Here is a 20,258-nt window from a genome sequence, read left to right on the forward strand (position 1 = left end):
AGGCAGTGAAGAAAGCTAATGGCATGTTGGCCTTCATAACGAGAAGAGTTGAGTATAAGAGCAAAGAGGTCCTTCTGCAGTTGTACAGGGCCTTGGTGAGACCACACCTGGAGTATTGTCTTCAGTTTTGGTCTCCTAATTTGAGGAAGGGCATTCTTGCTATTGAGGGAGTGCAGCGTAGGTTCACAAGGTTAATTCCCGGGATGGCGGGACTGTCATATGATGAACGAATGGATAGGAACCTGAGGGGCAACTTCTTCACACTGACGGTGGTTGGTATATGGAACGAGCTACCAGAGGAGATCGTTGAGACAGGTACTACAACAACATTTAAAAGACATTTAGACAGGTACATGGATAGAAAATATTTAGAGGGATATGGGCCAAACACAGACAGTTAAGACTAGTACAGATGAGGAGGAATCTTGGTTGGCATAGTTTCTCAGTAATTATTACAGTCTTTAAACAAACTTCTTGGGACAAAGTAAATAGATAGAACTCAACTAATTTCCTTTTAACTTTATTCCCTGCAATTATTAAACACTATAGATATGCTTCCTCCGGTTTATTCCTAATGAAGGCGCAAAGTATAATTACTCAAAATGCATTCAACCGGTTGAGCCCACTTTGGTCCCATGGGGTGTTTAAGCGAAACGTAGCCATGACAGCCGCAATAATCACTTTTCTTAAATTCACAAGAAGTGGGCATTAAACCAGCATTTATTTATTCCCATCTCTTATTGCATTGATTTGAATATCCAAGGACTAAATTAGTTAAGCACTAACCAAATTACTATGTTCTGAATCAAATATAATCCAGACAGGGAAATAATCACAGATTTCTTCCCCAAACGTGCATGACATCACCAGTTATAGTCACTATTACAGATATTTGTTTTTATTCCCGACATATTCCAATGCCAGAGACTCAGATTCACTCCTGACTACTGGGGGGGGGGGGGGGGGGGGGTGTGTGTGTGTGTGCGTGCGTGCGTGCGCGCGTGTGTGTGTATCGCTGCTCGGCGCGGACCCGGTGGGCCGAAGGGCATGTTTTCATGTTGTGTCTCTAAAGTAGACTAAGAATATTTAACAGAATTGAAATTCCCCAGCTGCCATTGTGGGAATTGTCTAGGACACTAACAAAGCTTCATTTCTACACTTTTATTCATGGACTTCATTTCAGAACATCAAATACTTTGAACTACTGATCTTTGCGGGCCAAAGAGATGCATAGTAAGAACAGAGGTTTCATTACATAGGCCCATTGTTTCAATGGTTTCTTATTTGTTTTTGAATCACACACAGTACTCCCATAGATTCTAATTACCCAACTCATACAACCTGACACTTGGACATGTGTGGAATAGAATAATAAAACAGTAAAGAGGAGACCCATTGGCCTTTTACCAGCTTTTGGAAAGGGCAAGAGGACTTACTGCACATCACTGGAATTTCCCTACAGTTCTGCAAATGTCCCTTCCGGACATAATAAAATATTGCAGAAGCATCAAACAGGGGTCAGCTACAAATTTGTTTCACAGCAGAAATGGTAATTCCCAGATAAACTACTGAGGATTACAGTGTTTATCCTGCTCTTGCACCTCTTCTACTAATTAGTACCATATTGGACATTATCTGGATACCATGACCCAGCCCTGAACTCTGCAGGACACACTAAGTTAAACACAGAGGGCATTGAAAACATGGAAAGTGGCCATGGACAGAAAAGAAAAGCACAAAATTACAAATGAGAATGTTCAGTAAACTGTAACCTAAAATTGGCATCCTCTCTACTATTACTCTGAATTACACATTCATTGCAAGGACTGCAGCTACTTAAGGGCCTGTCCCACTTAGGCGATATTAAGGCGACTGTTCGCTAGGGTGTCGCGGGCATGAGCGTGAGGAGTCTTCAATGAATAGTAGCGGATCTCGGCGCGTCGCGGAAAAAAATTCCAGATAGAAGTTTCTCAGCAATAGCTGGCTTGTCGCCAGGTATCGTAGCTTATTGCGGGCGCTGTTGCATGCTGTCCCCAGGTTTGCTAGGTTGTCGCAAATGCATTTAAAAGCACGTTAATATTAAATTAAGAAAAGGCATTTGAAGATAACAGAAGATAGTTTTGTTTAACCAATTTATTTACCGTCAGGACATTTGGCAGGTAGATTGGAGGCGACAGTTTGACGGTCAGGTAAGCGTGAGAATCTCGCAAAGTTTCCGAAGATGGTGTAATCTCTTAGCCAGGTGCTAGTTTCACAAAAAAAGTAACTTGTACCGACCTGACTCGGCATTGTAGTGGTCATTGTCGTAGGGTAAAAGAAAATTTCGGCAATCTGCTACGACTTTGACAGTCGCCGGCAGTCACCTTAAAAATCACGTAACTGGCACAAGCCCTTTAATAAGGTGGCATGTTCTCAGAGGCAACTGGAGATGGGCAATAATTGCTGGTTTTTCCAGCACCATCATTTTAAGAATTTGCTTAAGTTTGAGAAAGTCAAAAGCACAACATTGAACTCATTGACCTTAAAGCTTTGCACTGGGGATAACTCAATTTACCTTGAGCAATATTCTCCAGCAGTTTGGCCGAAGGCTGCTTCCCCTGCTGAGCCAGGGCAATCAACATGAGACCTTTGTACAGAGCAGACCTTGAGAGAGGCTCTTCCTTTGACGATTCCACAAGTTCAGCAATCTGGAACAACAGCACATGGAAACAAATAAGTAAAACAGTGTAAGTGGGCAATGAAAATCTTCCAATCTGTGGTACAGTTTCAGTGAACTATCTCCGTCAGGTAAATTAATTTGTTTGAGAGATCTACGTATGAAACACAATAACTAATACAAAATTAAGTTTCATAAAGTGTTTACTGACTACACAGCACTTGGGAATCGTCCTAAAGTACAGAGGGGCTTAATGACTATATCACCACTCCCTCCTACACCAGTCTTTTCCATTTGTAATACAGATTTAACAGACCAAGCAGTCTATACAATCAGTAGATCTTCCACAAAAAGCAGTGAGATTCCGGGTTCAAGCAACATCCCTGTTGAGTTAGACATAAAGTAATAATGTTATAATGATGGTGGTGAAGTGAAAAGGTCAACCAATAATTCATTCTACAGTTTCTCATCCCTCCCCAGTATAACCAATGCAAAGAATTCAACAACACGGACTGTAGAATCCAAAATTCACAAGTGAATATTTTACTTGCATCAGTCATTGAAAGCAAGCGTGCAGGTGCAGCAGGCAGTGAAGAAAGCGAATGGTATGTTAGCATTCATAGCAAGAGGATTTGAGTATAGGAGCAGGGAGGTTCTGCTGCAGTTGTACAGGGCCTTGGTGAGACCGCACCTGGAGTATTGTGTACAGTTTTGGTCTCCTAATCTGAGGAAAGACATTCTAGCCTTAGAGGGAGTACAGAGAAGGTTCACCAGATTGATCCCTGGGATGGCAGGACTTTCATATGAAGAAAGACTGGATAGACTGGGCTTATTCTCGCTGGAATTTAGAAGATTAAGGGGGGATCTTATTGAAACATATAAAATTCTTAAGGTGTTGGAGAGGCTAGATGCGGGAAGATTGTTCCCAATGTTGGGGAAGTCCAGAACCAGGGGTCACAGCTTAAGGACCGATATGAGAAAACATTTCTTCACACAGAGAGTGGTGAGTCTGTGGAATTCTCTGCCGCAGAAGGTAGTTGAGGCCAGTTCATTGGCTATATTTAAGAGGGAGTTAGATGTGGCCCTTATGGCTAAAGGGATCAGGGGGTATGGAGAGAAGGCAGGTACAGGTTACTGAGCTGGATGATCAGCCATGATCATATTGAATGGCGGTGCAGGCTCGAAGGGCCGAATGGCCTACTCCTGCACCTATTTTCTATGTTTCTATGTTTCTATAAACCTTTCAATACTTCAGGATCTCTCATGCACTTTGGCTATATTTGATTGAATGATACAACAAAGAGAAATGCCACAGTCCACAGCTGCCAATTGGTCACAATCCCTTACACGCACCCCAGGACTTCGCTACTTTTAAAATTCAATATATTTTAGAAGATTATTATTGAATTTATCCATCACCTACCCCCCCCCCCCCCCCCCCCCCCCCCATTCTCAACTACCACTATCCCTCCCTTGGATTCTACATTTCATATTCCACCTTCCTTTCTTATCATATTCCACCATTTGCACCTTTTGGCTTCTCCACCCATCACCTCCAGCCTTTGTTACCATCCTCACTTTTCACTCTCCCATTCCACTTGTCTGCCAACCAATCCCTCCTCACCTGGATCCAAGGGGTGGTGGGTTGTCCTTCTCCTTCCCCACACCTCTTTCTACCAGCTATCTCCATCAGTCTGATGAAGCTTCCTGACTTGAAACTTCATCTGTTCATTTCCTTCCACAGTTGCTGCCTGACCCGCTGAGTTCCCCCAGCAGTTTGCATTTTTGTTCAAAATTCCAGCATCTACAGTCTAATGTATCTCAAGATATTTATCAATACTGACTTGGGTCCATAGGTCAATCTTTTACAATGCCAAAACACTGGTTAACTGGCCAGTTTTATATTTTAGAAACATAGAAAATAGGTGCAGGAGTAGGCCATTCGGAACTTTGAGCATGCACCGCCATTCAACATGATCATGGCTGATCATCCAGAATCAGTACCCCGTTCCTGCTTTCTTCCCATATTCCTTGATTCCGTTAGCCCCAAGAACTATATCTAACTCTCTTTTTAATATATCCAGTGAATTGGCCTCCACTGCCTTCTGTGGCAGAGAATTCCACACATTCACACCTCTCTGGCTGAAAATGTTTTTCCTCATCTCAGTCCTAAATGACCTATCCCTTATTCTTGAACTGTAACCCCTGGTTCTGGACTCCCCCAACATGGGGAACATTTTTCCTATATCTAGCCTGCCCAATCCCTTAAGAAATTTATATGTTTCTATAAGATCCCCTCTCATCCTTCTAAATTCCAGTGAATATAAACACAGTCGATCCATTCTTTTATCATATGTCAGTCCCACCATCCCGGGAATTAACCTTATGAACCTACGGTGCACTCCTTCAATAACAAGAATGTCGTTCCCCAAATTAGGAGACCAAAACAGCACACAATACCCCAGGTGCAGTTTCACCAGGGCCCTGTACAACTGCAGTAGGACCTGTACCTCTCCTATACTCAAATCCTCTCTCTAAGAAGGCCAACATGCCATTTGCTTTCTTCACTGCCTGCTGTACCTGCATGCTTACTTTCAGTGACTGATGTACAAGGACACCCAGGTCTCGTTGCACCTCCCCTTTTCCTAATTTGACACCATTCAGATAATAATCTGCCTTCTTGTTCTTGCCACCAAAGTGGATAACCTCACATTTGTCCACATTATTCTGCATCTGCCATGCATCTGCCCACTCACCCAACCTATCCAAGTCACCCGAAAGCCTCATCGCATCCTCCTCGCAGCTCACACTGCCACCCAGCTTTGTGTCATCCGCAAACTTGGAGATGTTACATTTAATTCCTTTGTCTAAATCATGAATATATATTAATCATTAATATATATCAATTGTTAATATATATTAATCGTTAATTCTACACTAAAACACTGATAATTCCCCATCTGGAAAGTCCATTAGTACACATCTGGCTCACCAGGGCTCAGGCTCCCCTCTGAAGAAAGATCTCGACCCGAAACATCACCCACTCCTTCTATCCAGAGAAGCTGCCTGTCCCGCTGAGTTACTGCAGCATTTTGTGTCTATCTCACTTTCTACTCATCAGGTTCTGTTTCTCACCCTTCCTCAAAACCTATCTGGTTGTTTCCCATGCTCCTTGAAACTTACCTAGTGCACTGGAAAATGTATTATTTTACCTTGTCCCATCTAAGAAAAGTAAATTAGATATGTTTTGTGGTATTAATGGATTAACATTTACCCAGATAATGAGATAACATCTCTGTAAATTAATTCTCCAGTGTCCAATATACAATTCAGGCCAATTAGTGATTCTCCAACTTTTAACAATCGCATGCATCCATTAACCATTCAGAAAGGCCCTCCAATAATTACTATATCCAACATGCTTTAAAGATCACATGCATATCAATGCATGCTAGGAGCTTGCCATATTACCTGATTCTGTGTAATGGGTGGCAGCTTGGTTCTATTCAACAGTTTGTGAAAGACACTTCCCTGCACACGGTCTTCCAGCTTACAGCAAATTGCATCATATACTTCTCGGTAATAGGGGGGCACGTCACCTAGAGTTATAAAAAAAGAATGTATGGATATAAAAAGAAAGTATATTCCAAAGTGAGTGACAGAAGAGGGTGAAAGAAAAGAGGTCCAATCACAACCTTAAGTATCCCAAAAACTCTTGTTGGAAGGCTTACTGGATCTTCCTGTTGCCAACCATTTTAGCTCCTCTTCCCATTCTCATATGGACCTTTCTGTTCTGGGCATCCATCATTGCCAGAGTGAGGCAAACTGGAGGAACAACACCTCACCATCTGCTTGTGTAGCTTACAACCCAATGATATTAATATTGAATTCTCCAATTTCAGGTAACTACATGACCCACACCCTTCTTCTCCCATATAAAGCACCTTTTCTTTCCCCATATTACCCCCAGCCACACCCCCATTTCCCATGCCCCAACTGGACTCGCACTCATTTCCCCCCTGCCATCTCACCTTCATTCCTTCCTTTAGCTTCATAATTGCAACAATTCAATCCTTTTATCTCACACTTTCTATCTATTAATCTCTGGTCTTTGTCCAACCATCTGCCCATCAAAAAAAAACAATTCTCCTGTATCAATGTATTACATGCCAAGCTTTGTCCTGCCCTTCCTTACTTCCAGTTTTCTTCCCCCCGCACCGGACAATCAGTTTCCCAAACCTGAAATGTCACCTATCCATTTTCTCTAGAGTTGCTGCCTGAGTTACTCTCGTACCATGTCTTCTTTTGTAAACCAGCATCTGCAGTTCCTCGTGAATAATTCTCATTTGGTGCCATTTGCATACATTTATTTCCTACAAAGCATCCAAGAAAACTGAAATATTCACTATTGCATTAATTTAATACTTTTCACATTACCTACTCTGCTGCCAGAAAGTTCAAAGCATCCATATTTCTAAAATGGTGCCTTCTTGTGAATTTTCAGCCTTCAACACTGTCTTCCTTGTCACTCTCCACTCAATCAACCCATCAATCTATCCAACCCCTCTCATATACTTCCCGATGCCCCAGCCACTTCTGGCAATACTTCAATTTCTAGCTTACTCTGCCCAACTCACTTCCTCAGAAGGATACTGCAGAGAGAACCCCCATGTGATTCTTGAGTCTCAGGCAAAGTACAATTTGAAACCCTTCAGCAAGCCAATCCAAGAGGTGCTACAGGCTGTTCTTGACCACAACCCTTTGGAAACATTTTGATTTTGTGTAATGCTGGGGAACCTTGTTTTGGTTGCACTGCATACTTTGGTTTGCAGTAGTATTGTCTGGTTACTCAGTATTACTGATTAACTTATTGTATTACTGATTACTGCATATTTTTTCATGCATTATTGCATTAATGGGTCTGTAAAGCTGCAGCAAATAAACATTTCATTGTTCAGTTATCTGTACATAATTCTTAGAGGATTGGATAGGGTAGATGCAGGAAAAATGTTCCCAATGTTGGGGGAGTCCAGAACCACGGGTCACAGTTTAAGAATAAGGGGTAGGCCATTTAGGACTGAGATGAGGAAAAACTTTACAGCCAGAGAGTTGTGAATCTGTGGAATTCTCTGCCACAGAAGTCAGTGAAGGCCAATTCACTGGATGTTTTCAAGAGAGAGTTAGATTTAGCTCTTAGGGATAAGGGATTCAAGGGATATAGGGAAAAAGCCGGAACTGGGTACTGATTATGGATGATCAGCCATGATCATATTGAATGGTGGTGCTGGCTCGAAGGGCCGAATGGCCTACTCTTGCACATATTTTCTATGTTTCTATATGACAATTAAACATTCTTGACTCTTGGATGCACGGTCAAATACATTATTTTCTAGAAACACCATTAAACCCACCTGCAATACATAAATGGCCAAAGCTATACAGGCACAAATTATTCTTACGATTGCAAAGCATAATGGATGGTACATTGCAGAACTTCACATTGTTAAACATTTCCAGAGCTGCATGCCTAATGCAAGCTTGAGATTTTTAAATAAGTCAAACCATTTGTAACTTTATTTGATTTACAAGAGGGCATATTGCAACAAAACAAAATTCTAGAGGTCATTTCAATGAACACAGCAAAGATGATTCTCATGTTCATACCGCGTTCATGGAAACTATGGAATTACACCTTTATATGGCGATTAATAAATATCCTTGCAGAAATCTCTTCCTCTTATTAAAATCCATTGGCAATAACATTCGGAATTGGTTTCATGCCACAAATTCAATGCCAGACACGATCACCTCCAAGAAAACAGGCTAACTACCTTTCCTTGACATTCAACAGTACAGTAAACTCTCGCGATAATGGACCACATGGGGGAGACAGTGCCCGTTATTACTGATTGTCCGCTATAACCGAATAAGGGGGTTACTATGTACAGCACTATTGGAAACAACCAACAAACATGCACTATATAATAAACCGTAAAAAACACACAATACACAATGTCTTGGGACGGTACAGTGGCACCGCGGTAAAGTTGCTACCAGAGACCAGAGTTCGGTCCTTGCCTCAGATGCTCCCTGCGACACCATGGGTTTCCTCCGGGTGCTCAGGTTTCATCCCACTTTGCAAAGACTTGCAGGTTTGTGGTTTGATTGGCTTCTGTGGCTCGCTGGTAGCGCTAGGGGCCCGGGTTTGATCCTGGCCTTGGGTACACCCTGCGGCCATATGGATTTCTTCTGTGTGTTCAGGTGAACTGGTTCTATCCTACACGCAGAGTTGTACTTAGTGTGTGGAGTGGAGCTGGTGGGCACCCAGGGAGGAGCGTTGCACCCGGGGTCGGGGTTAGGCCCAGATCTCTGGCGCTGTGGGGCAGTGACTCTGCCAGCGGTTCGCGGGGTTCACTTGGGCTGCAGATTTGCAGATCTTTGCAGTGGAGTGGGACGGGGGGCAGTGCTCGAGGGAAACCCACGTCGTCACAATGTCTTTGTCTTTACAATGTGGGAGGAAAGATAGAACCACTGTGGATTGTCTCAAGTGGGTAGGATAGAACTAGTATATGGGTGATGTTTGATTGGCACAGACTCGGTGTTTCCACGCTGTATCTCTAAACTAAACCAAGCTAAAATGATTCAGAAACACCATTTACTCCATCTACCTTGTGGTGTTCCGTAAAAAATACAAACTCGGTTTAAACTGATTTGGTTCGTTATAACTGAAATCCGTTATAGAGAGGTCAGTTAAAAGGATGGTTTACTGTATTAACATTATCAAGTCACTGCTGTCATATTCAACAGTATTAATACTGTTAAGTCCCTCCCAAACATCTTGAGAAGCCATCACAGAGCTGAAACATAACTGCCCTTACACCGTTCACAAGGCACCGGTCAAGAATGTAACAAAAGACTCTCTACTTACCTTGATGGGTGTAGTTTCAACGCATATTAAGTTTGATATTCCAAGACAAAGCAGCCTGCTTGTTTTCAAACATTGCCACTTCATACATTATTTTAAACATTCACTCCTACCACTGGTGTATGGTGACTGCAAAGTGCAAGATCTTCAAAATGCCAAGCAGCTTATGTTCAAGGTTTCCTTGGCAGCAATGCCCAAACCCACAATTTCTACAACCTAATAGGTTAAAAGCTGCAAGGTGCATGGATACCCACAGAACCACCAAGTGAGATAGCAGCCTGACTGAGAAATATTACCGTTCCTTCATTGACACACAAAGTCTAAACCCTGGAACTCTTCAGCCAGCCACTGTGGGAGTATCCTCACTCCAGAGACCAAAGCAGCTGAAGGCAATGTAACTGAACACTTTCCCTGGGGCAATAAGAGCTGACCTTGCATTTTAAGCCCATATCCTGCAACAAATCCTTCAAAGCCTTCACCACTGCCTATCACCATAACCTTCGGCCTACCATGTCTGTACCGACAATGTTGCTAAATTAAACTAATTCTATCTGTCTGCACATGGTCCAGATTCCTCAATTTCCTCCATGTTCACATGCCTGCACAAAATTGCCAACATATCTACTTTAACATCCCCCTCCCTACTGGCAACACATTCCAAGAAAAATGTTATCTCACACATATCCTTCAAATTCCCCCCCTATCTTAGACATCATGGTCGGCATGTACAGGCCTGGGAACCACAGACAAGTGAACCTAACATCTGTGGTGGACAAGTTATTGGAGTGGATTACGAGAGACAGTACCTACATGCATCTGGAAAGGCAAGGACTAATTAGAGTTAGCAAGGTTGTGTATGTTGTAAATCATAACTCACAAATTTGATCGAGTTTTTTTTTTAAGAAGAAGTGACCAAGAAGAAGCATGAGAGCAATTTAGTAGCTGTTTTCTGCATGGGCTTTAGCATGGCCTTCTACAAGGCACTGCATCAGAGGCTGGTCTGGAAATTTGGGATCCAGGGCAAGCTGACCAACTGGGTACAAAATTACTTTGAAAGTAGGAGATAGAGGATGTTAAGGTTGCTTTTCAAACTGGAGTCCTGTGACAAGTGGTGTGCCACAGGAATCAATGCCTGGTCTATTGTTGCTCATTATTAATAATAACAGTTTAGATGAGAATGTAGGTGGCATAATTAGTAAGTTTATGGACAACACTAAAATCAGTGATTTAGTGGGCAATACAGAAGGCTTTCTCAGATTATAACAGGATCTTGGTCAACTGGGCCAATAGGCTGATGAATGGCAGATGGAGTTTAATTTAAGTAAATGCAAAGTGTTGCATTTGGGAAGGTGTTGCATTTGGTTTATTAGGGCAAGAACTGCACAATAAATGATAGGGCTGAGGGAAATGTTGTAGAACTGAGTGCCCCCAAGCAGTGCTGAATTACTCCAGCATTTTGTGTCCATCTTCAGTGGAAACCAGCATCTGCAGTTCCTTCCATTGATTGCAACTGACCTACAACCCATCCATGATGCAACTTTGTGTTTCAATCGATGCCAGTTGAAACTCTAATCATTCACTGCTTCCCAGCAAATTGTACAAGAGTTGCAAATAAACGTATGATGGTTCAAACTAGAAAGTTCTCCCCTCAATTTGTCAAAATTCTCTCAAGAGACTCTATTATTTCTTAAACTGCAAGAGCAGAAATGAGTTCAGTTCAGAGAAGCCACCTATCAAAGGATCTTGTAGTCTTGGTGTCACTTGAATCACGATGAAATGATTGGACTATTTTAAAATTCTAAACTAATTCTATGCAAAGAAGATCAGCTATCAAAGATAAAATAAATTTTAGACTGTTCAGAAATAAAAATAATTCTGTTGCTTAAAAATTGAAATGAAAACAAAACTTCAAAGGCGTGTTCTGAATTGCAGAGAAGAAAAGATGGAGAGAACAGAGGGAATAATTGGGTAACGACCAAGAGAGACTAAAATGATACAAAGTTATGGCGCTAACCGAAAATGCTGATCAAGGTGAAAAACAAACGACATGTGGGAAGATCGGTACAATAACCAGATGGCTTAATGTGCAGAATAATACATATAATTGTATTTGCCAACAGTCTGTCTGTCCCTTCCTACTTTGGTAAATGTATGTTTTTCAAGCTCTTTAGTTTGTTTTATGTGGGGGTGGTGGGGGGTTGGGAAAACTTTTTTTTAAATCTCTTAGATGCAATTTTTTTCAGTATCGTATCTCCGTCCGCACTGCGGCCAAACATCGAGGAGCTGGAGGTCTCTTGCTGGAGACCAACTTCGGGAGCTCCAACCGCGGGAGCCTGCAGGACTTTAACATCGTGGAGCTCGCAGTCTCTGATTAGAGACCGACTTCAGGAGCTCCAAGCCGCAGGAGCTTCGACCGCCTCGACGCGGGAGCTTCGAAGGCCCCGACGGATGGTTCGACTGCCCCGACCGCGGGAGAAAAATGAGGGAAGAAGATTAGACTTTATTGCCTTCGGAATGTGGTATCCACTGTGGTGGATGTTGATGTTAACTTTTATGTAGTTGTGTGTCTTGTTGCTTTTTTTAGTATGGCTGTATGGTAATACAAATATCACTGTACCTTAATTGATACACTTGACAATAAAAGACCTTTGAACCGTTGAGAATTCACAAAGGGTCTGAAATTCTATTCTCAGCAATCTTGAACACCTCACACCAATGACAGGATTTGACCATGAATAAAATAAATCCAGGTCAGGTGCTTGTGGCAAAGCCCAACACGATTTTGAGCGCAACAATCTCCTCCACAATATGCACAAACTAATATTTAAGTGTTGAAGTGAAGGGCAGGGTTTTCAAGACATGAAAGATGTTGGCATAGTCCGTACCAAAACAAATGTAAAAAAAAGTGAGCAACTGTAATAACCCCTGTGGTATATCCTTGCTAGGTATCACTGGAAAGCATATATGCCAAAAAGGTTTCCCTGTGAGCACTCAAGACTCTTGTTAACATAACAATGTTCTCATTTTAGAGGCTGGTACAAGAAATGCATCAGGAATAAGGAAATTTCCTATGAATGTTTGTTCTCAAATGTTTTGTTCTCGTCAGCTGGAATGATTTTATTTCCTGAAAATAAGCTTAAAGATGTGCTACCCTCCCGAGCCTCCTCAAGTCTTGCATTATTCTGCAGCTCAATGGATCACACCAAACAAGGCTGTGCCCTTGCTCAGATTTTCTGTATTATTCTACTCAACTATTCATTCAGTAACTCTTCAGGAGAATATCTTCAGACCAGGTCCAATGGTAAAAACTGAATGTAAAACCCAAGATGTTTGTGATCACAAAATCTGCTGTGGCATTTGTTAATCATTCAAAGGCAGGACTACAAAGTTTTATGTATAGCTTCTTTTGTGCTCCTAATGTTTTCAGCCTAAAGAATATAATCATGGGCCAATAACATAATTGCCCTAGTAAAGTTTGAGTGAAAACCTGGCAACATCTGTAAAGTTCACTTACTTGGGCTCTGCCGTTTCACAAAATCCTGACTTGGAAGCAGAAATCAGTGTATGCTTTGGAAAGTTAAGCAACACCATGAGCAAGTCTCAAAAGAGTTTGGAAAATTATAGAATGAATGTTCAGTGCTATGACAAAATGATCCACCTAGAATCCTTGCACACTGGCTTGCTACACAAAGCAGTGAAACAATGCTGTGACTCCTTATATCTGCAATAAAAGAAAAGGGAAAAGCTATCTTCTTCAAGATCTATTCATCATCCTAGACATAACAGGACAAAGTCTTCAACTTCCAAGTTAGCATACTGAATTTGTCCCTTTTGCTCACAGCCCTCTAAACCCTATTTATATATCAGTCCAAATGTATTTTAAAAGTCATAAATGTATCCACTTCTTGAGCTACCTCTGACATCTTATTCCAGATATCGACCACCCTCCATGTGAAAGGGTTACCCCTGAGGTTCCTCATAAATCTTTCCCCTCTCTCCTTAAACCTGTACCCTCAACTTTTAGAATTCAGTATCCTGGAGAAAAAAAGGCTAAAGCATTCACTTTATCAATGCCCCTCATGATACTGTACACCTCAATAAGGTCATTCCTCAACCACGAGCAAGTCTCAAAAGTGTTTGGAAAAGTATAGAATGAGTGTAATGAGTGCTCTGACAAAATGATCCACCTAGAATCCTTGCATACTGGCTTGCTACAAAAAGCAGTGAAACAATGCTGCGACTCCTTATATCTGGAATAAAAGAAGAGGGAACAGCTATCTTCCTCAAGGTCTATTCAGCATCCTAGACATAACAGGACAAAGTCTTCAACTTCACTGCTCTGGAATAGCGCAAGATACCTGATATGTTTCTGCTCTCAAAATTTACATTGTAACCTCCATTGGTTAAGACGTAAATTTATCAGTGTTGTCCAAACTTCCAAAGGCACATCTAAGCAAGCCAGACATTGGCAAATGTCAACTTGACAACCCCATATTCCATTTTGTTTGCATGAAGGCGGTAAACACTGCCTGGTCCATTACAGGATCGCCACTTCCTTCCATCCAGTCCAACTTCATGGTACATTGCACCAGGAAGGCTGGAAGAATCATCGAGGACACCTGCCAATCTGGCCATTTCCATTTCTCTCACAAGTTGCATTGCACATAAATAAGCCATTTGGCCCACCTTGTCCATGTTGACCAACTTAGCATACAGAATTTGACCCTTTTGCTCACAGGCCTCTAAACCCTATCTATTTCTCAGTCCAAATGTGTAGGAAGGAACTGAAATGCTGGTTTAAACACGAGATAGACTCAACATGCTGGAGTAACTCAGCGGGACAGGCAGCATCTCTGGAGAGAAGGAATGGGTGGCATTTCAGGTCCAGTCCGAAGGTGGTCTCGACCCGAAAAGTCACCAATACCTTCTTTCCAGAGTTACTGCCTGTCCCACTGAGCTACTCCTGTATATCAGTCCAAATGTATTTTAAAAGTTGTAAATGTATCCACTTCTAGAGCTTTGACATCTTATTCCGGATATAAACTATCCTCCAATTGAAAGGGTTACCCCTGAGGTCCCTCATAAATCTTTCCCCTCTCACCTTAAACCTGTGCCCTCTACTTTTAGAATTTTGTATTCTGGAGAAAAAAAGACCAAGCTTCCACTTTATCAATGTCCCTCATGATAGTGTACACCTCAATAAGATCAGCCTCCTATGCCCCAAAGGAAAAAGTCACTGCCTATCCAACCTCTTTCTGTAATTCAAGTCCAGGTAACATCCTGTTGTGTTTCTTCTGCACCCGTTCCAACTTAATGATATCCTTCCTATAGCTGGGCGACCAGAATTACACACAGTATTCCAAATATGGTTTCACCAACGACTTGTACAGATACATCATGATGTCTGAACTTTTGTACTCAATACCCTTCCCAGTGAAGGCAAGCGTATCAGAAGACTTCTATCTCCAGCAAGATACAGGAGCTTGAAAGCCCAATCGTCTAGACTTCAGAACAGCTTCTTGCACACTGCTATCAGACTCATGAACTATTCACTTTTTACTCCTCCTTCCCAGAGGCACAGCCATGTACTCTTAACAGTACCTCATTCCGTTATTTCATGAATGCACTTTAGTATTCTTTTGTACCACAATCTTTGCCCAATTCTGCTGTTTTGCATTTGCCATTTATTTTATTGGTGTATCCATCATTACAATTTACTGTTTACTTTGCACTTTATGGAAACAAGGAATTTCATTACACCCTGGTGTATATGACAATAAACCCATCTGAATCCAAATCTCAACAATCACGAAGTCAGATATCGCATCCTTTTCTCATATTTGTACAAGACTGTCATCTTTGACAGTTCAAATAGTCGATTCTTTGGTCGTGTGGCAGTTGGGGCATGAGAAACAGAAACACCATTTCTCATTCAATGCAACGTGTAACGACAGGAAATTACAGCACTCAAAAACTGAGGAGAGCAAAGTGTGCTCCATATCCCAACAATATGATGAAATAGAACGTAGATTAAAATTATTTATAATTATTTCTCAAACTGGAATTCGAACCACTACATATTCAAATTATTTTTCTAACTTGTATTCGAACGACGATGCAAATTATTCTCCCATAAATGAGGAATATTTATTTTAAATTCCTTTAAAAAGGAATTTGCTACCCACAATTCTATGCAAAAGGTAAAGTTTTAAAAGTGACAGAAAACCACATTCCACAAAGCTGAATACCGCCTTGCATATAAATAAATGCGGAGATGAAGCGTGGTGGCCAGTTCACCACTGTATCATCGAAATATCATTGTTAAGGTGGTAGAAAGTAAATTGCACCAAATTGTATATGGACTAAACTAATAATAATAATAATCAAACTGTACAGTTAACAGGTTATATAAGCTAGTGACACGGCTTTATTCGAAACACACAAAATTGTCAGCGCGCTCTCCGTGAAATATGTGAATAGTGTAACTCTTTACACTACAAGAGTGCCCCAGTAACAGGTGAAGAAGGGGGGGGGGGAAGAGAGGGCGCCCAATTACCGTGGGGCTTGGAGTGAACACAAGGGAGGGAACACCGGTGGGTGAGTGAGTGAGCGAGGGTCTCGGGGAGAGGACGAGGGTTCGTAAAGAGATTGTAGCGCCCCGGGGGTAGCTCGGCTCGGAGGTCTCCTCGAGTGTCCCGCTATTTCCATCGTAGGAGAATCCCTCTGTCTGTTGCCGCCGCCGTCGCCGGGCGAGTTGCGCTCGTTGCCTGCCTCCTACCTTCGGTAATCTCTATCTCCATGCCCCAATCATGTGAGCTGCCGTCAGGTCCTCTCCACACACAGTAAACAGTTCGGGGAAAAAAGTAAATGCCGTCCTCGTGTCGTGTTCCTGTCCGCTCCCGATGCTTCAGCTCAGTAGTCTACGTCGTCTCCACGTTGCCCCGCTTGTCAACACTCCACTCCCGTTATAATCGCCTCCTCCCGTCGGCGCCACCGCGCCTGCGCCTGCGCCGCCCTCAGGCTGGGCTCCGATCCGAGCCGACCCGCCGGGCTGCCTGGAACAGCCGAGCTCCGGCTGGCCGGCCGACCGACGGCGCTGCGAAGTTGACATCGACTCAAAATTCCATGAGTTCGCCGTGGCTTAAAATCGCCGCACTGCAACAATCGTCAGTGTTTCAGGTCGCTTTTCTATGACCAACAGGTTCCAATCCTGCTCCTAGAAATCGAGAAAAAATGTAGGCTGCGGCAGTCCGGATGAACTGCTGAAGATTGCCCCTGCCGACTCTCGGAGTTTTGGGTGAGCACAAAAGGACCCACTGTGAAATTTTAAAGAAGAGCCGAAGTGTCCCCGTCCCGATATATACCCCTCAAGCTATATCACTAAAGTAGATCGGGGAATCTGCAAGACAGAAGGCGCTCAATTGGTCCCATGCATGTTTCAAATTCCTAATATTTCTAATTGATCCTACACCTAGCGTTTCTCCCCAAAATGCCTGCATATTGATAATATTTAAATCCAGTATGCTTTAAATTGCAAAGAGAGGTGGTGGTGACTAGGGAGAATTTTTGTGAAAGTGTGGAGATCAAAAAAGACTAAATAACACAGGTAATGAAGCAAAAAAAACCCCACAAAGTGCTGGGGTAACTTAACGGGTGAGGCAGCATCTCTGTATAGCATGGGAATGCAACGTTACGGGTTGGGACAGAAGGACTACGATCCGGAATGTGGTCTATCCACGTTCTCCAGAGATGCTGCCTGACCCAGTGAGTTACTCCAGCATTTTATGTCTTTTTTTCTGTAAACCAGCATCTGCAGTTCCTTGTGACAAAGTGATGGAACAACGTACTCGCTAAAATGTCCATTGCCAATTTCTTACTCGGTTGTCCTCTTCTTCTTAGGTAATCCCTCAGGATCCAGGATGACTTGCATCCCACTCCAGTTCCATGAGTTGGCTGATACGGACAACGTATGACTCATGGACTCTGCCTTAGATGAGGCAGGATGTCCCCGATGGAGGAGGTGGAAGGTAATTTCAAAGATGGTGTATTCCATCTGGCATTTACATAAGGGTTCTGTCTATTCCCAGTGCATGGGATTCTTAGTGCCAACTTTATTGCCCCCTCAGTTTTGAGAGGTCATGGGCCATAACCCATGTTCGTAGTGATGTAACACTTCTCGAAGGTTTGGGAACTACATTGAAACTATTCTTCTCTCCAACTACATAATCTTATCCAGTGCCAGAATTTGGCACATCGAGTGTGTTTCAGAAGTCAGATGTGTGAACCTGCCCATCAGAGCTGAGTGTAATTGTGCTTCAGTGTCTATGATGTTGGTTAACAGGAGGACTCTCGTCCTGGTTTGCTTTTTGTAGATTTTGAGGATTTTGCAGAGAGAGTTTCAGGTATCTCTCCAGTACTTTGAGTTGCCTGCTGCAGATAGTCCAAGTCACAGAAACATATATGATATGGAACAAGCCGCCAGAGGAGATAGTTGAGTTAGGTACTATAACATATTTAAGAGACATTTGGGATATGTACATGGATAGGAAAGGTTTAGAGGGATATGGGTCAAACGCAGGTAAGTAGGACTAGTGTAGAGGGGGCATCTTGGTTGGCATGTTGGTCCAAAGGGTCTGTTTCTGTGCTGGATGACTCTATGACAGGGGTTACTGTTGTCCATAAGACCAAGAATTTGGTGCTGAATTTGAGGTCTTAATCTTCAAATACCCTTTACCTCCGTAGGTCAAAGACTGCACTAGCATTCTGAAGAATAAGGCAAAATTCATCATCAATGAGAGCTGGTTCTAGAAAACGAACAATTCACACTGTAGTGCTCATTGCTGTTCTCTCTGCTTTGCGTGGCTCCTGTTAAGTTCTGAGAGCCATTTTATGGTTTCTGATGTCACTTTCTGGATTTCTGCAGTCCCTGTCAGGATGTCTAGACAGGGCAATTGTTCACAAGGATTATGTGAATTTCTTCACCTTTGTATTTAGGACTCTCCACCATTTTTCAATTGTGCCCAAGATATACTGTAATTCGTCCCAATGCAAACAGCATCCTACCGGAGAAGGAAACCTAAGAGCTCAGTCCCTGGAACTGTGATTAATATTTGGTTGGAATACGACTGTTCATTGCCTCATGTTCTCCTCCTGTTGTACAAGTCCATTGGGTACAATTTTCAAGCAGCAATGGATGGATAGTTTGTTAAGGATTGTTTGAGTTGGACGAGCGAATGAATAATCGTGCAAGAATAAGAAGCATTTTAATAGAAATTTGTTACCTTCTATGAATTGCACCATCCATGCTATTTGTGATTATGTTTCCAATCACTGGACACCCATTTAGAGGGATTGAGTTAAGCTCATCAAGCTCATCTACACCATTGGCAGTGCATCATTCATCTGGGGTTGTGTAAGAAAATAACTGCAGATGCTGGTACAAATCAAAGGTATTTATTCACAAAATGCTGGAGTAACTCAGCAGGTCAGGCAGCATTTCGGGAGAGAAGGAATGGGTGATGTTTCGGGTCGAGACCCTTCTGGGGTTCATCTAACCACCCGTTTGGCTTGGACTAAAGAGATTGTTTCTGTACTGTGCTGTTTCTGTTCTGTTCTGACTTCAGTTCACCTCAGATGTCTCCCCGATGTTAAAGATGACATGATGGTCAATTTATAACTCCAAGTTTACAGGGCAGATATAATGAGGTGTTTGCTTTTAAGTCAATTTACAGCTCCTTTCCTCCTCTGATGTTGGTTATTCAGAAAACTGTGCCCGCTTTATTGGGTTAGGCTTTGGATCCTATTTCCTTTTAAGAATTTTAGATTACCTTTTAAGATCGGAATAAAGCATGTGCAGCGTGAAGGTCTGGGAAAACATTTTTATAGACACCCAAGGCCCCAAAACAGGAGCAGGGGCACTCAGACCTTTGGACCTACCCTGCCATTTAATAACATCATGGCTGACCTGATTGTAACCTCAACTCCAAGTTCCCCTCCACCCATGAGAACATTTGCTTATCTAAAATCTAACTACCCCTGGCATTAAAAAACAACAGGGAGAACAATCAGGTATTGTGCTCAAGTTAAATGATGCCTTGAAAGTATTCCAAGACTGCTTCAACTGCCATTTGAGAAAAAGCCCCAAAGATTCGCAATCCTGTGAGAGAACGAATTTTACAATCATCAATGGAATGAGAAAGAGTGGCCAAAAACTCACTGATTGAATCACGAATGTACCTGCACAGTACATTTAGGAACACTTTCATTCATTGCGTTCAGTAGTCCCTCCCTTCCAGGCTTCCACGCTTCGGGAAGGTTGTCAGTTGGCCAGCACAGTGTGCTCCCTCCGGTTGCTATAGTCCCGCCGTCAAACACCTGGAGTCGGGTCCAGGCCAGAGAGTGAAGATCGAGAGGCCCCGGGGGCGAGGATGTCGCTGAGCGACGGCACCGAGGAGGACGTGGGGGTGAGGGAGGGGCGGTGCCGAGCAGGGAGACGGCGAGCAATGAGCGCAGCGGGTCGTGAGCCAAGCAAGAGATCAGCAAACACCCCTCGGCCCACTCCCGCCTCCACCAGTCAGGCTTTCCCTCTCCTCTCTGCACCCCCTAATCCCTCAGTGAGCTTTTCTCTCATCCCCCCCCCCCCATCCCGCTGCGGTTCACACCCAACCCCCGTCCTCA

General features: G+C 42.9%; 2 protein-coding genes across 4 annotated transcripts in view; one reads left to right on the forward strand and one right to left on the reverse strand.

The window, feature by feature from the left end:
• The window catches only part of snx8a (sorting nexin 8a), a 41,154-nt gene extending 21,278 nt beyond the window's left edge, over positions 1-19,876 (reverse strand). For 2 of the 3 annotated variants that reach the window (XM_078417848.1, XM_078417847.1), the window contains exons 1-3: positions 19,798-19,876; positions 6,128-6,255; positions 2,555-2,687 (exon numbers count right to left, since the gene is read on the reverse strand). In XM_078417848.1, the coding sequence (XP_078273974.1) occupies positions 2,555-2,687; positions 6,128-6,255; positions 19,798-19,846 (310 nt within the window). In that variant the 5' untranslated portion in view covers positions 19,847-19,876. Of the gene's footprint in view, positions 1-2,554; positions 2,688-6,127; positions 6,256-16,359; positions 16,707-19,797 lie in introns of those variants that run through there. The other variant, XM_078417850.1, reaches the window with a different exon arrangement.
• Positions 16,609-20,258, forward strand: part of iqce (IQ motif containing E) — a 51,697-nt gene continuing 48,047 nt past the window's right edge. The window contains exons 1-2 of the mRNA XM_078417846.1: positions 16,609-16,878; positions 17,481-17,608. Coding sequence (XP_078273972.1) covers positions 17,558-17,608 — 51 coding nt within the window. The 5' untranslated portion in view covers positions 16,609-16,878; positions 17,481-17,557. The remainder of the gene's footprint in view (positions 16,879-17,480; positions 17,609-20,258) is intronic.

The sequence above is a fragment of the Rhinoraja longicauda genome, chromosome 21 (assembly GCF_053455715.1).
Source record: "Rhinoraja longicauda isolate Sanriku21f chromosome 21, sRhiLon1.1, whole genome shotgun sequence".
NCBI lineage: Eukaryota > Metazoa > Chordata > Chondrichthyes > Rajiformes > Arhynchobatidae > Rhinoraja > Rhinoraja longicauda.